Source organism: Octodon degus, unplaced genomic scaffold (assembly GCF_000260255.1).
Source record: "Octodon degus isolate 3935 unplaced genomic scaffold, OctDeg1.0 scaffold00008, whole genome shotgun sequence".
Lineage (NCBI taxonomy): Eukaryota > Metazoa > Chordata > Mammalia > Rodentia > Octodontidae > Octodon > Octodon degus.
The window spans coordinates 23,309,919-23,321,920 of NW_004524584.1; the positions used below are offsets into that span (position 1 = coordinate 23,309,919).

Below are 12,002 nucleotides of genomic sequence, written 5' to 3' on the forward strand. Positions count from 1 at the left end.
TCTGTGTTTGTAGGGGGATGCTGTATAGGTTCCTAGTTTTAAGACTTTAAGCGTTCAGATGTTTGCTTCTTTGGAGCACTCATTATGGACAGTGACAGTCCAAGTTCTGCTGGTGGCTGCATGCTGCTGGCCAAGCTCCCGTAGGCCTGCCGCTCAGTGTGGTCCCTGCAAGGGCGAGCAGTGCCATCATGTGTGTCCCCTGTAGGACTTGACTGGGATCTGTGCAAACCATGCCTGCATTGCTTTTACAGTTGCATCCAAGAATTGATGCCCGGAGAGCTGATGAAAACCTTGGAATGCTTCTCGTAGAATTTTTTGAACTATATGGAAGAAATTTTAATTACTTGAAAACTGGCATTAGAATAAAAGAAGGAGGTGCCTACATCGCCAAAGAAGAGATCATGAAAGCCATGACCAGCGGTTACAGACCGTCCATGCTGTGCATCGAGGACCCGCTGCTGCCTGGTAAGGGCACAGCTCTGCCGGGCGTGGCACAAGCCGGCGGGCAGCATTGGGCCCGCGGGGAGGCTGCATCGGGCCTGGCGCCAGGGCGGAGCCTCTGCTCTGGGGACACTTTCTGAGTTCCTTGTGTAGTTCTCCATTAGGCTTATTTAATCAATTGGAAATCAGAGGAGAAGGGTTATGGCTTTCATCTTGCAGAGTATTACCTATTGGCTGTGAAGCACACACTTCCCAGGAGGGGGCAGCCCAGGCCGCGAGTGTGTACACTCTGCCCTGTGTGGGTGTGCCAGTCTCCCAGTGTCTGCTGTGTTGGTGTTGATGTCATTGCTGTCATCTTATGAGCGACACTGCATGCCGCAGCACAGGCCTGCAGCTTGGGTGGAGACTGCATAGTGTCTCCAGCCTATCTGGCGTGGGCCTCGGTTCCACCGTGAGGAGGGTGGCCCCCGTGGAAACTCCAGGGTGGGCTCCAGGGGTCGGTGCATTGATGGAGGCTCAGGACCTTCAGCAGCGGTCTTGCAGCCTTTGCGAAGCTGATGAGACCATATCGTGTAAATTTTCATTTAATTTGCATTTCATTAATGATAGTGGAGCTCGACACATGGATATTTATCAGTTCCACGTGTTGACTGAGCTTCTGTTAGGTGAGATGCGGTTCCTACTGTTGGTGACAGAATCTGTGGCCGAGGGACAGAGGCAGAGGAGAAGGCCAGCTCCAGGCGCTCTGCCCCTTTATCCTTCGGCACCCTGCTGGTCTGTGCACTGTCCTCGGGATGTGCTAAGGAGACTTTTCTTGTCACCTGTTTTCTTTGCCTGATGTTTTTGATTTATGTTTGATATTCTTATTACTCCATTGTGTATTTTTTTTTGTATTGATATCTGCAAATCTAATTATTTGTTTTGTGGTTTCTAGGGTATGAGATCCATATCCTAAAATTGTTTGACAGCAGATCCCATTTTGTCGTGATTTGTGGATGACATGTTTTATGCCTTGGTTTTCCTAGTGGTGTCACCCACCCTGTGTCTGTGCAGAGCCTGTCAAACTGGGGTTGTCCATTGTCTCCGGGTGTCTACTTAAATGTTTTTGAAAAACAGATCTGCATGGTCACTGGGTTTTATTGAAATCTAGAGGAGATAAAATTCTAGCTATTAGAACGTGTCTCCATATAATCCACACCTAAACTGAACTGCGTGGGCTGCTTGTGTATGCATACATTATGGTGCTCTAGCTTTCTGTAATAATCAAACCCAGCTGCTTTACTTGGTGGCTTTGGTGAGCTCCCTTTGGTTTTCTGCTCATCCAGTTCTCTAGGACCAGAGCTCCCACAGGCATTGTCTTCCAGCCCTTCCTCTGGCAGGCCCCTTTGTGCTGACAGAGCTGCAAGGCATCCAGGTGACTCCCCTTGAGGGTGGCCATGGGTCCAGTCAGGGCATTGACTGGGGCAGGGCAGCCCTGCCTGTCTGCACGTGCCAGTGCCCACATGTGTTATCGCGTTACCTGATGTGCTTTACTGGTGAGGTCTGCAGGTGTCAGGGTGAGGGCCTGGTGCACAGTAACAGGGAGAGGTTTGGAAACATCTGGATAATGACTCAGATCTGCAGCCCAGTCTGACAGCTGCCTTTCTGTTGCAGGAAATGATGTTGGTCGGAGCTCCTATGGGGCCATGCAAGTGAAGCAGGTGTTCGACTATGCCTACATTGTTCTCAGCCATGCTGTGTCCCCCCTTGCCAGGTCCTACCCCAACCGAGACTCAGAAAGGTAACAGAGGGCCTGCGTCCTCGCCTGGGCTCCCAGATCCTTGGGGTAGCAGCTGCAGCCACTGGTCCCACGTCCTGCTGTGCACGTGCTCACAGGCGCGCTGCTGTGCTTCAGCAGAACTGGCGGGTGTTGATATTGCAGTCATTTCTTCTTTGGGGCATTGACACTTGTCAGAGCATGATGGAGGGGCACCTGGTTTTGAAAGCTTTGGGGTGTGCTGTCCCTCAGGCCACCTTCACACAGATGCAGCAGCCTCTGCGTGATGCCGCACAGCCCTTCTCATGTGCAGTGGCCCACACTCTGCCGTTCGGAGCCTTTTTACAGGGCTCTCTTAGGAAGCCAAAAATACTCTGACCCCCGGGGGTACTGCTGTGGCATTGGGGGTGGAAGTGGTGAGGAAGTGGGAGTGGGCAGGAAGGAGAAAGTGGCGTGTAGACTAGGGTGGATGGTGCCCTGGGGACAGATGTTTCTCTGTGGGGCCTGCTTGATGGAGTTAACAGATTGCAAGCCCCCTCAGCTGTCCTTCTCCATGCTCGTGCTGGTAAAAGTGTGCTTTTAGTTCAGGCCCAGGCCTCCGCTAGCCACTAGGTGCCACCTCCGTTCTCAGCTGTGAGCAGTGAGAGAAGTAAGTGTCAGGCTAAGGTATCTGTGGGTGGGGTGCTGGCCTGCCCCACCTACAAACTGGATTTAAGCAGTCCTATGTAGACAGACTTCTGTGTAAGTGAACCTGCTTTTTCCATACCATGATCTCAGATTACACTGGAGCTCAGAAATGGAAGATGTAAATACATTGTGAAGTCCCGTTAGCTCATGTCCTCCCTGGCTTGGTACTGTCGTAAGGTGAAGCAGGTTCTCCGGGGCCCCGGGCTCCCCCCGCCCTGTGACACTGCTGACGTCTGGTATTGCCCTTGCAGTACCTTAGGAAGAATCATCAAGGTAACTCAGGAAGTGATCGACTACCGGCGGTGGATCAAAGAGAAGTGGGGCGGCAGAGTGCACCCGCTGCCCGACCTGGGTGAGGTCCCTGCTTCCTTCTATTACTGCGTGCCCCTGGATACCCGGGGTGCCTCCTTGTCCTTCATGGTAGTGCGTGTGGACCAGGAAAGTTTCTAGCTTTTCCTGGGCAGCATTTAATTAAAAACTGTAAGCCCAAGGCCAGCCTTGTCTAGCAGAAATACAGCTTGTGCCATATGTGGAATTTTAAGGAATCTAGTGGCAGCATTAGGGATATGAGAAGCAGCAGGTGAGATTCACTTTAATAGTCTGTTTTATCCAACTTAGTTGAAAGTGTTAACATTTCAACATGTAATTATTATTGAGATATTTGGTACCCTGTTTTTGTACTGCCTTAGAATCTAGTGTGTATTTGTATTTGTAGCACATCCTAACTGGGGCGCCCAGTGTCCAGCAGCAGAAATGGGATTTCCCGGAAGCTGGAAATGGGAGGGGATTTGCATACCCATTAGATGTTACAAGTGTATTTGAAATGAACATAGCTTTTATGATTAGATTAATTAAAATTGAGATTCAGGCTTGCTAGCAGCATTCCAAGGCTCAGCCGTGCTAGGGGGTGGTGGCTGTTGGCCAGGGCAGCAAAGTACTTGGTGCTAACCTAGGCTCTGTTTTTGACCAGACAATAGGATTAAGGTGAAAGAGCGAGTCTCCACATGCAACGGAGAGCAGACACAGGGCCGGGAGCCTGGGTCGCCCTACAGCCAGCGCCTGACCCTGTCGCTGTCCAGTCCCCAGCTCCTCTCTTCGGGCTCTTCTGCATCTTCTGTGTCTTCGCTGTCTGGAAGTGACATTGTGAGTGCCCTGGTTCTGCCCCTCCTCTGTGTGACTATTGGGCTTGTGCTCTCGGGAGGCAGCCACCACTGTGTGTTCTGTTGCAGTCGCTGCCCCTGTGCACACTCCCCCAGTCAGCATGGCCCTCAGCAACCGGTGGTCCACATAGTGTGCCACTGCCCTCGCAGCTGAGCCAAAGGACTGTCGGCAATAGTTTTATGAAACTATTGAGTGGAGGTGACTCATCGGTATTTATTTTGTTACAATCTTCACAGTGCTGAGTTCCAGGCAGAAATGTAGTGAGTGTGGCCTCTGCTGTTCAGAGGTCGGGGTTTGTGCAGGCTTCTCGCGTCTACCAGAAGCTGTGCTCCCTGGTGTTGAGCTCCTGTCTCTGTGCCGGATTGCAGGACTCGGACACACCGCCCTGCACTACGCCCAGTGTCTACCAGTTCAGTCTGCAGGCGCCCACGGCTCTCGTGGCCAGCTTACCTGCCGCCCTGCCCATGCCCGGTGGCAAACCTCAGTCTACCCCTTCCCGAACGCTGATAATGACAACCAACAATCAGGTATGTGCGTCATCTGGGCTTGGTGCCCAGGCTGTGAAGGCCATGGGAAGGGATTAGTGCCGCTTTTGATTTACAAAAAGAACTTTTAAAATCTTCGATGGGTTTATATTTCTATTTTATTGTACAAATTGTCTTTTTTTGTGTGTGGATAGAGTATAATTCCCATCAATCTAAAAAATGCCATCTTGTAACACCATTGGCCTGAAGTCACAATGTCCAGCTTTAGCAGCAAGGTGACCTGCCTCTTTGAGGCCCAAAGTGGCCTTTGGCAGCCAGAGCCACCCCAACTGTCTCTTGCAGCAGCTCTGTGGGCAGCCTGAGACTGCATCCTTGTCATCCTGAAAGAGGTTCTGATGCAGTCACTCAGCCTGTCACAGTCTTTTCCATGTCTTTAACTAGGCACTGGGTAAACTTTGTTAGAATCTGCTGGTCTTGGTGTTTAGATAAAATTAGAGGTCTAAGGGAGAATTTGGTAAGCCTTCAGTTTTGTATCTACATCCCCATTATACCTCAGTGGAACATGTATAAATCTAGCATGGTCATTCATGTAAAAGGAGAGTAAAATTGATTTTGAGATGTGGGTTCTGTTGAGTTTAAATTGAGCCAGAGGCATGCAGACGAGTTTGTTGGCATGCTAGGGTATAGCAGTGGTGTCTCTGTCACCTTGGTTGCCATTTTCCACTCTGACCCTGGCTGCAGCATCTGACTCTGGCATGGAGTGGTTTATTTAGGCCTTGTAAGGTGTGACGTTTGAGAGCCCAGTGCAGACTTCGTCCCTGCTGTTGCCAGTAGTTGGGGTGGTAGTGACAAGGGCCCACAGCATGGAAGGAGAGTCCCTACATGGCTCAGGTGGTAGCATACATTCATGTGTGTGTCATTTGCTAACTCCATGAGCAGGGCTACAATGTGAAGGTCTCTGAAATGTTCAGACAAGGCCGAGAGCACTTTCTTACAGTGCTGCTCCATGAAAATGAAATAAAACCCCGTCTGAAGATGTGTGTTCCTGTCCAGTGCAGCTTACTGAGTAGGGAGCTCCCCTTGGCCTGGTTTCCATGTCCGATGGGGTGAAGCACAGCCTGTTAGTGGGTAGGCAGCGCCAGCCAAGGCTGAGGGCCCTGTTCTCTTGGGAGCCGTGTTCCAGGGAGGGCAGCCCTTGTTGAAGAGCAGTTTGGTAGAGGGCAGGCCGTGACCAGTGGGAAGAGCAGCGGCCGAGCTGTGCTTTGCCCCACGGCAGCTGCTCATCTCTGTCCCCTGGGGACCTGTCCCCCAAGACAGAAATGAGATGGGGATGAAGATTTGGAGAAGGCCGCGCTGGATAGGACACAAGGACCCTGTGCTTCACCCCTGTTGTAGGGATGGTGGGCAGAGTTGGGGATTCCCCTAAGGTTCTTCCCTGGGACAAAAGTGGCAGCTTGCTGGTGACAGGTTACCTGGGCTCTTGGTTTGCTCCAGTCAGCTTTAAACCCACATGACCAGGATTCTGGGCATATTTAGAACATAAGCCATTTCCAGCTAATGGAAGTACCATCGGGTTGCCTCCAAGTGGGCCTGTGCTCAGAGCAGCCCGGGCCAGTCCCGCGGACCTGGCTCACGTGCTGCACTGTGCCTGTCTCTGTTTGCTCCTAGGCCAGGTTCACCATCCCCCCTCCGACCCTGGGGGTTGCCGCTGTCCCTTGCAGACAAGCTGGCGTGGAAGGAACCACGTCCTTGAAGGCCGTGCACCACATGTCCTCCCCAGCCATTCCCTCGGCGTCCCCCAACCCGCTGTCCAGCCCTCACCTGTACCATAAGGAGCATACCCCCCTCAGCTGTGCCATAAGGTGCCTTCCCTTGCGCGTGTGTTTCCTCCCCAGCAGTGGAACAGTGTTAAATCATTCAAGAAGAAATAGTCTCCCTACTCCCCATAAGCAGCTCTTAACGCCCTGCTGAGCTGCCCCGCATAAAAATGAGGTCTGATATAGGCAAAGGTCAGGAAGATGATCTTTTTTCCTTATTTACATTCATTTTATGCTGAATAGTTGGTTTTCTGCCAAGTAATGTAGTTGTCAAGAAGCAAACACTAAACCATGAGTCAGTCTTGCTGGACCTCTAGGTGAGGTGCTGTGTCCACCAGCTGCTGCTTCCCACGCTGGGCCGAGGGGACATGATGGGTGGTGGGCTGCCTTGGGGTGATTCTCCCCAAGTCTCAGGAGGATCTAGACTGCTTCTTTAGGCCTTGGCTTATCTCTGCCTTGCCTGGTGCAATAGAGTGCGTGTGAAAGGAGCTTGCAGTTGAGTCCCATGCTTGCAACATGCCTGTGTGTGTGTGTGTGTGTGTGTGTGTGTGTGTGTGTGTGTGTCCCCAACCCCCAGGCTCCCTGGCACTGGTTCCATGCCACTCAGCCAGTCAGTGGAATCCCACTTTGTGGTATGTTTATTCTCGGGCCAGCTCAAGTGCCATGTCAGGAGACTCCACTTCTTAGTCCCTTGGAAGTGGTGTAGTAGAGCAGCCCTTCCCAGAGCTGCCCTTCCTGACACCACGGTGCTCTGTCCCACTGCTGTACCGACAATCAGTGTTCCTGCAGGGAGGTGGCAGGCTTGCATGAGGCCAGGCAACCTCTTTCACTTTGCTGTGGCTTGCTCTTTGCTGGGCTTCTGAAGCACCTGGCAGTATGCTGAGCTTGGGGAGGCAGCTTGAGCACAAGCGGCCTTGGGGGTCTGGCACGAGAGCAAGGTACCGGCTGCGGAGGGGGAACAAGGGCTTCTTACCCTGCAGACCATCGGCAAGTTGGCTGCAAGCCTGGGATCAGTGGAGCTTGCGGCGGCCTGCCCTGGCCTGAGAGTCCAGGGACAAGTAACTGTCTGTTCTGGGAGGTCAAGTGCACAGTTTCCATCCCGTGGCCAGTGCCTGCACACTCTTGGCCTCTAGTGCCTCTGGCGTTTCCCCCTTGGAGATGAGTGAGGCTTTCTGCTGCTGCTGTGGTGGGCATGGGCTCTGCCTGCTGCTGTGCCCTGACTTTCTCTTTGTCTCTGCAGCAGCACAATGGCATGAAGCTGTCCATGAAAGGGTCCCACGGCCACACACAGGGTGGTGGCTACAGCTCAGTGGGCAATGGAGGTGTACGACCACCCGTGGGCAATCGGGGCCACCACCAGTACAACCACATTGGCTGGAGGAGGAAAAAACACACGCACACGAGGGACAGCCTGCCTGTGAGTCTCAGCAGATAATGGCTCCAGGCCTTGGCACCGCAGGGCCCGAGACCAGAGCCCAGCACTCCGCTGCAGCCTCGGCGCCCACTGATCACTCTGCATGTTCCTTCGTGTGGTGGTCACGTCCATCTCCAACAACTCCGTGCTCATCTGTGAAGCCTTATTGCCGTGGACGAGCTCTGCCTCCCGGAGTCTGCACTCAGGGGAGCTGAGGACGGGAGCTTGCTTGCTGACTTGCAGCAGCCCTGCCTGCCCCTGGCTGGTGGAAGTTTTCGTTTCCTATTGTCAAGCGACAGAGGAGTTAAGGCCGTTCCCACACACTTCCCAGTGGGTAGGGTTGGAGGCCTCGTGTTACTGCCCTTGCGTTTTGTTTGAGACTTCAGAACTCTTTTTCTATGTAAATACCGAAAACTTATGATTTGTGCAATAATCAGATATTTTTTATTTAATTTCATATTTTCACATAAGTTATATTTAAGGGAGGAGGGAATTTTTTTAAACAAGCTTAGATCCTTTCCCAAGTTGCATTTTCTAAGTTGGGTTCACCGTGTTGGCTGGTTGTCTGATAAGCATTATGAACACCATGACATGAGGGATTTGGGGTTTCATTTGCTGTCTTTTCTTTTGGTCAGAGGTACGTGGAGGGGGCCACGTTCCCAGCCAGTTCTGGGGGGAGTTTGTCAGGTCTGAGGCCCCGTCCACCAGCCCTGCCCTGAGCTGCAGGCCACTGGCCCGCTCTGACCATGAGTTCAAATGTTTTGGTTTTGGTTCTTTTAAACTAGACAACAAATCCAGCATTTAAAGTGCCAGAGTATAACTTTCTAGGGGAAGAGGTGGTCACATTAAAACCCTTCAGTGCAGTGTGACCCTGGAAAGGCCTCAGTCAGTCTCAGTGGCATGGCCTGTAATGACGGCTGGGGTTCATTACAGACAATGGCACCCAGTTTTGGGAATGTGGAGAAAGGAATTCCGTTGATTCCGTGGAGGAATCTGCATAGCCGTATGCATTCGTTCTGTAAGAGCGGATACCGAGAAGTACCTGCGCTGCCTGCCAGCGCACCACCACATGGCATGCTCGGCGGGAGCATGCCTGCGTGTCCAGGTGGCACCGCCGGCACCGGAGCACGCAGGTACACTGTGCAGGTGTGCTCTGCCACCACGACCACCGTCTCTGTTACCTTTTTGTGAATAAGAATCTTTCCACCCTGCCAGCCCTGAGTTTGCAGGACTCTGCAGCTGTTGCCGAGGGGGCTGCATCCTGGATTCTGCTCTGCCAGGGCTGGGGGCCTGCTGCACACTACAAGAGGCTCGTCTCGGGAGCCCACGGTGGAGGCTGTCCAGCGGGAAGCTCACGGCCGCTGCCTGTGGATGTGCGGCGGTGGAGTGCCAGGCCAATGTCTGCTGGTGATGGACACGGTGAGGGCGAGCTTGCCCAGCAGTCTGCCCGTGAAGCAAACCAGGCCTGTGGCCGGCGCTGTGCACTGTGCACGGGAGAGTCCAGGCACTGTGGCACAGGTGTCTGCAGTCCGTGGCGGTTGGAATCACCCAAGATATTTAAAAATATTTAAATTATGAACCTGTTGGTAAAGAGTATTTATAAACACCGATCCGTAGGCACGTACTAATCTCTGCACATTAGCAATACTGACTGTAAACCTACACTAGGAGAACCACTGTGGGCCGGCGGCGGCGCCCAGCAGGTGCGAGCTTGGCCTTCAACCGCGGTGCGGGCGCTCATCGTCCCCCTTGCGGTGAGCAGATGAATTGGCCTGGCTGCCTCGGTGGTCCTGCACTACAGGTTTAACAAAGAGACACCATGTTTAGATTTTTTGGTGCGCAGACAACGATGTGGAAGCTAAAATTGACATATTTTTATGTAAAGTTTTTCTATACTTTGGTTTTTAATAAACTTTGGAAAGCAGTTTTGTGTGAATCGATGTTTTCATGGGCAAGGTGGTTTCTGCCATAGCCAGTGCCTGGTTCATGGAGGAATCACAGAAGGCTGGTGCTGTCCCAGCAGGTGGGACAGCTGGTCGTGGGTCTTCCCTGGGTGACCACATGGGGCAGGGTCCAGGCACTGTGCCGGGCCGAGTGGGATGAGGCCCGACGTGCTCTGTCCCTGGTCTGGGCCCCGTGGCCTCCCAGGGCCCTTGGACAGTCCTGTGTGCCTGTTCTGACAGGCTCACCTGTGCACGCAGACCTTGGCTTACTGACTGTCACCGCATACTTCAGTGACCAGCCGGTCACAGCGCTTAAGATGCAGTTTAGCGGGCTGGGGATGTAGCTCAGTGGTAGAGTGCTTGTCCGGCATCACAAGGCCCCGAGTTCAATTCCCGGTATCACCAAAAAAAAGATTCAGTTTAGGCTTGCATTTTCACAGTGACCCTGCATGTCACCCTAGGGTGTCTTCGCGAGCCATCAGCCACTGACCCTGGTGCAGGAATGGGTGTCTGGATACTGTGCTCATCCTGCCTTCCTCCCACACGAGTTAATACTGTGTGGTGACAGTCTGGCCTAGTCATTTTCTTGTCACTGTGATGTGGCCTCCGCACCCACACCTTGGAGGAGGGGTTATTTTGGCCCATAGGTCATAGAAGGTTAAGCCCGTGGTTTGCTGCTCCAAGGCAGAAACAGCCTGTGCTGGAGGAGGAGCGCTGCTCAAGCCAGTGAAGGTGGGGGAAGGGAGCCAGGGCACTGCCTGCCCTTCCAGGGCATGCCCAGTGACCGCCCCCAGCCGCGCCCACCTCCTAATTTGCAGCTCTGAAGTGGTCCACGGTCGATCGCTGAGGAGCCCGGGGCTCCATGATACCATTGCCTTCCACCCAGGAGGCTGTGGGACATTTAGGCCTGAACCACGACGAAGGCACAGCAGGAGTGGAGAGCAGCTGGCTCCTGTACAGTGTAGGGGGAGCCCTGTGGATCTGGGGTGAGGCGAGAGGTAGTGAGGCATGGCCACTTCAAATCCAAGAGCCCCGGAGCAGGGCAGCCACATGGGCTCAGAGACCCTGCACCTGCTGAGCCGGAGCAGGGGTCACCCAGGGAGGGGAGGGAGGGAGGATTGCTGCTACCTGCTGCCAGTCCCGTCGGACCTGCTCTGGAGGTGCCGGGAGTGAGTGAGTCTGCCGTGTGGCCCTGTTGGGTGAGCAGGTGTGTCTGGCTCTTCCTAGCCGGAGCCTGTGCCCTCCCTGTTCCTTGCGGCCACCATGGCTTCGCTGTGTCCACTCAGCTCCCTGCAAGAAGATTGCCCCCATCTCTCAGGACACTGTTGGCTCTGACCCCATAGTTATGAGTAAAGCCCTGCTGCCAGCTGCGCTGCAGTGAGCTGCGTGGTGGTGTCCAGGGTGTGGTCATGTATGTGACCCTGATACGTGTGCAGCTGCATTTCATGCTAACCACATGCCAGGGATGGTCTCCATGAGGATCCAGGTGGTCGGGGAACTGATTTAGAGCGGGTGGTGGCTGCCTTTAGAAATACCTCCCTCTGCCGGTTGTTTGAGAACAGCAGCAAGCATGTGACTGTGACTCTGTGGCCAGTGGGGGGTGGGACCGAAGAAGCCCAGTGGCCTTGTTCCTTCACACATACCAGGGTGTGAAGGAGGGCTAGGTGTTGATTTGAGAGCCTCAGCCCCTGGGGAGTAGAGCCAGGCACCTGGTGTTTAGGTGCTTCTAGAAAAGGGAAGAATCTTGAGTGTCACGGGGAGCTGAGTGTCCTTGGTACAGTGGGCTGTGGGTGAGGATACTGAGGCTTCCTGCCAGTGGCTGCTCCTCCCTGGGAGCACAGGTGGTGTCCTTACCAGCTGGAGGGCCAGTCTTCAGGTCTGGAGAGCTTTGCAGGGAAGCGGACCCTCCAAGTCTCTTCAGCAAATCTGGACCCTAAACCATGACCTGGATGTGCTGGGCTGGGAGAACCCTGGGGGTCAGTGAGAGAAGAGAGACAGCCACATAGCTGGCCTCTCAGGCCAGGTGACCAGTGACAGTGGAGCTGCTAGAGCACTCTCTGGCCGACAGCAGCCAGAGTGAGGAGTCCCTGGGTGCTCGGAAGACTGCCCTGTGTGACTGCAGCCACCAGCTTCAATACCATGGTGGGCTAGGCTGTGCTCTCAGCAGCAGCAGCAGGGGAGGAAGCCATTCTGCCCTGGGCTCCATGCCTACAGGGATGGTGTGAAACCCTGCCCGGAGTCCTGCTGCTGTGGAGAAATGAGACAACCCGTCCTCTGCCCAGAGCGGCCAACCTTCCG

At 53.8% G+C, this 12,002-nt stretch overlaps 1 protein-coding gene across 2 annotated transcripts in view; it reads left to right on the forward strand.

Annotated features, from left to right (window-relative positions):
* Papd7 (poly(A) RNA polymerase D7, non-canonical) overlaps nt 1-8,168 on the forward strand; it is a 35,063-nt gene extending 26,895 nt beyond the window's left edge. For both annotated transcript variants that reach the window (XM_023706578.1, XM_023706584.1), the window contains 7 exons: nt 252-465; nt 2,095-2,221; nt 3,136-3,236; nt 3,855-4,027; nt 4,414-4,572; nt 6,199-6,363; nt 7,588-8,168. In XM_023706578.1, coding sequence (XP_023562346.1) covers nt 252-465; nt 2,095-2,221; nt 3,136-3,236; nt 3,855-4,027; nt 4,414-4,572; nt 6,199-6,363; nt 7,588-7,782 — 1,134 coding nt within the window. In that variant the 3' untranslated portion in view covers nt 7,783-8,168. The remainder of the gene's footprint in view (nt 1-251; nt 466-2,094; nt 2,222-3,135; nt 3,237-3,854; nt 4,028-4,413; nt 4,573-6,198; nt 6,364-7,587) is intronic.
* Nucleotides 8,169-12,002: the final 3,834 nt, after the last annotated feature.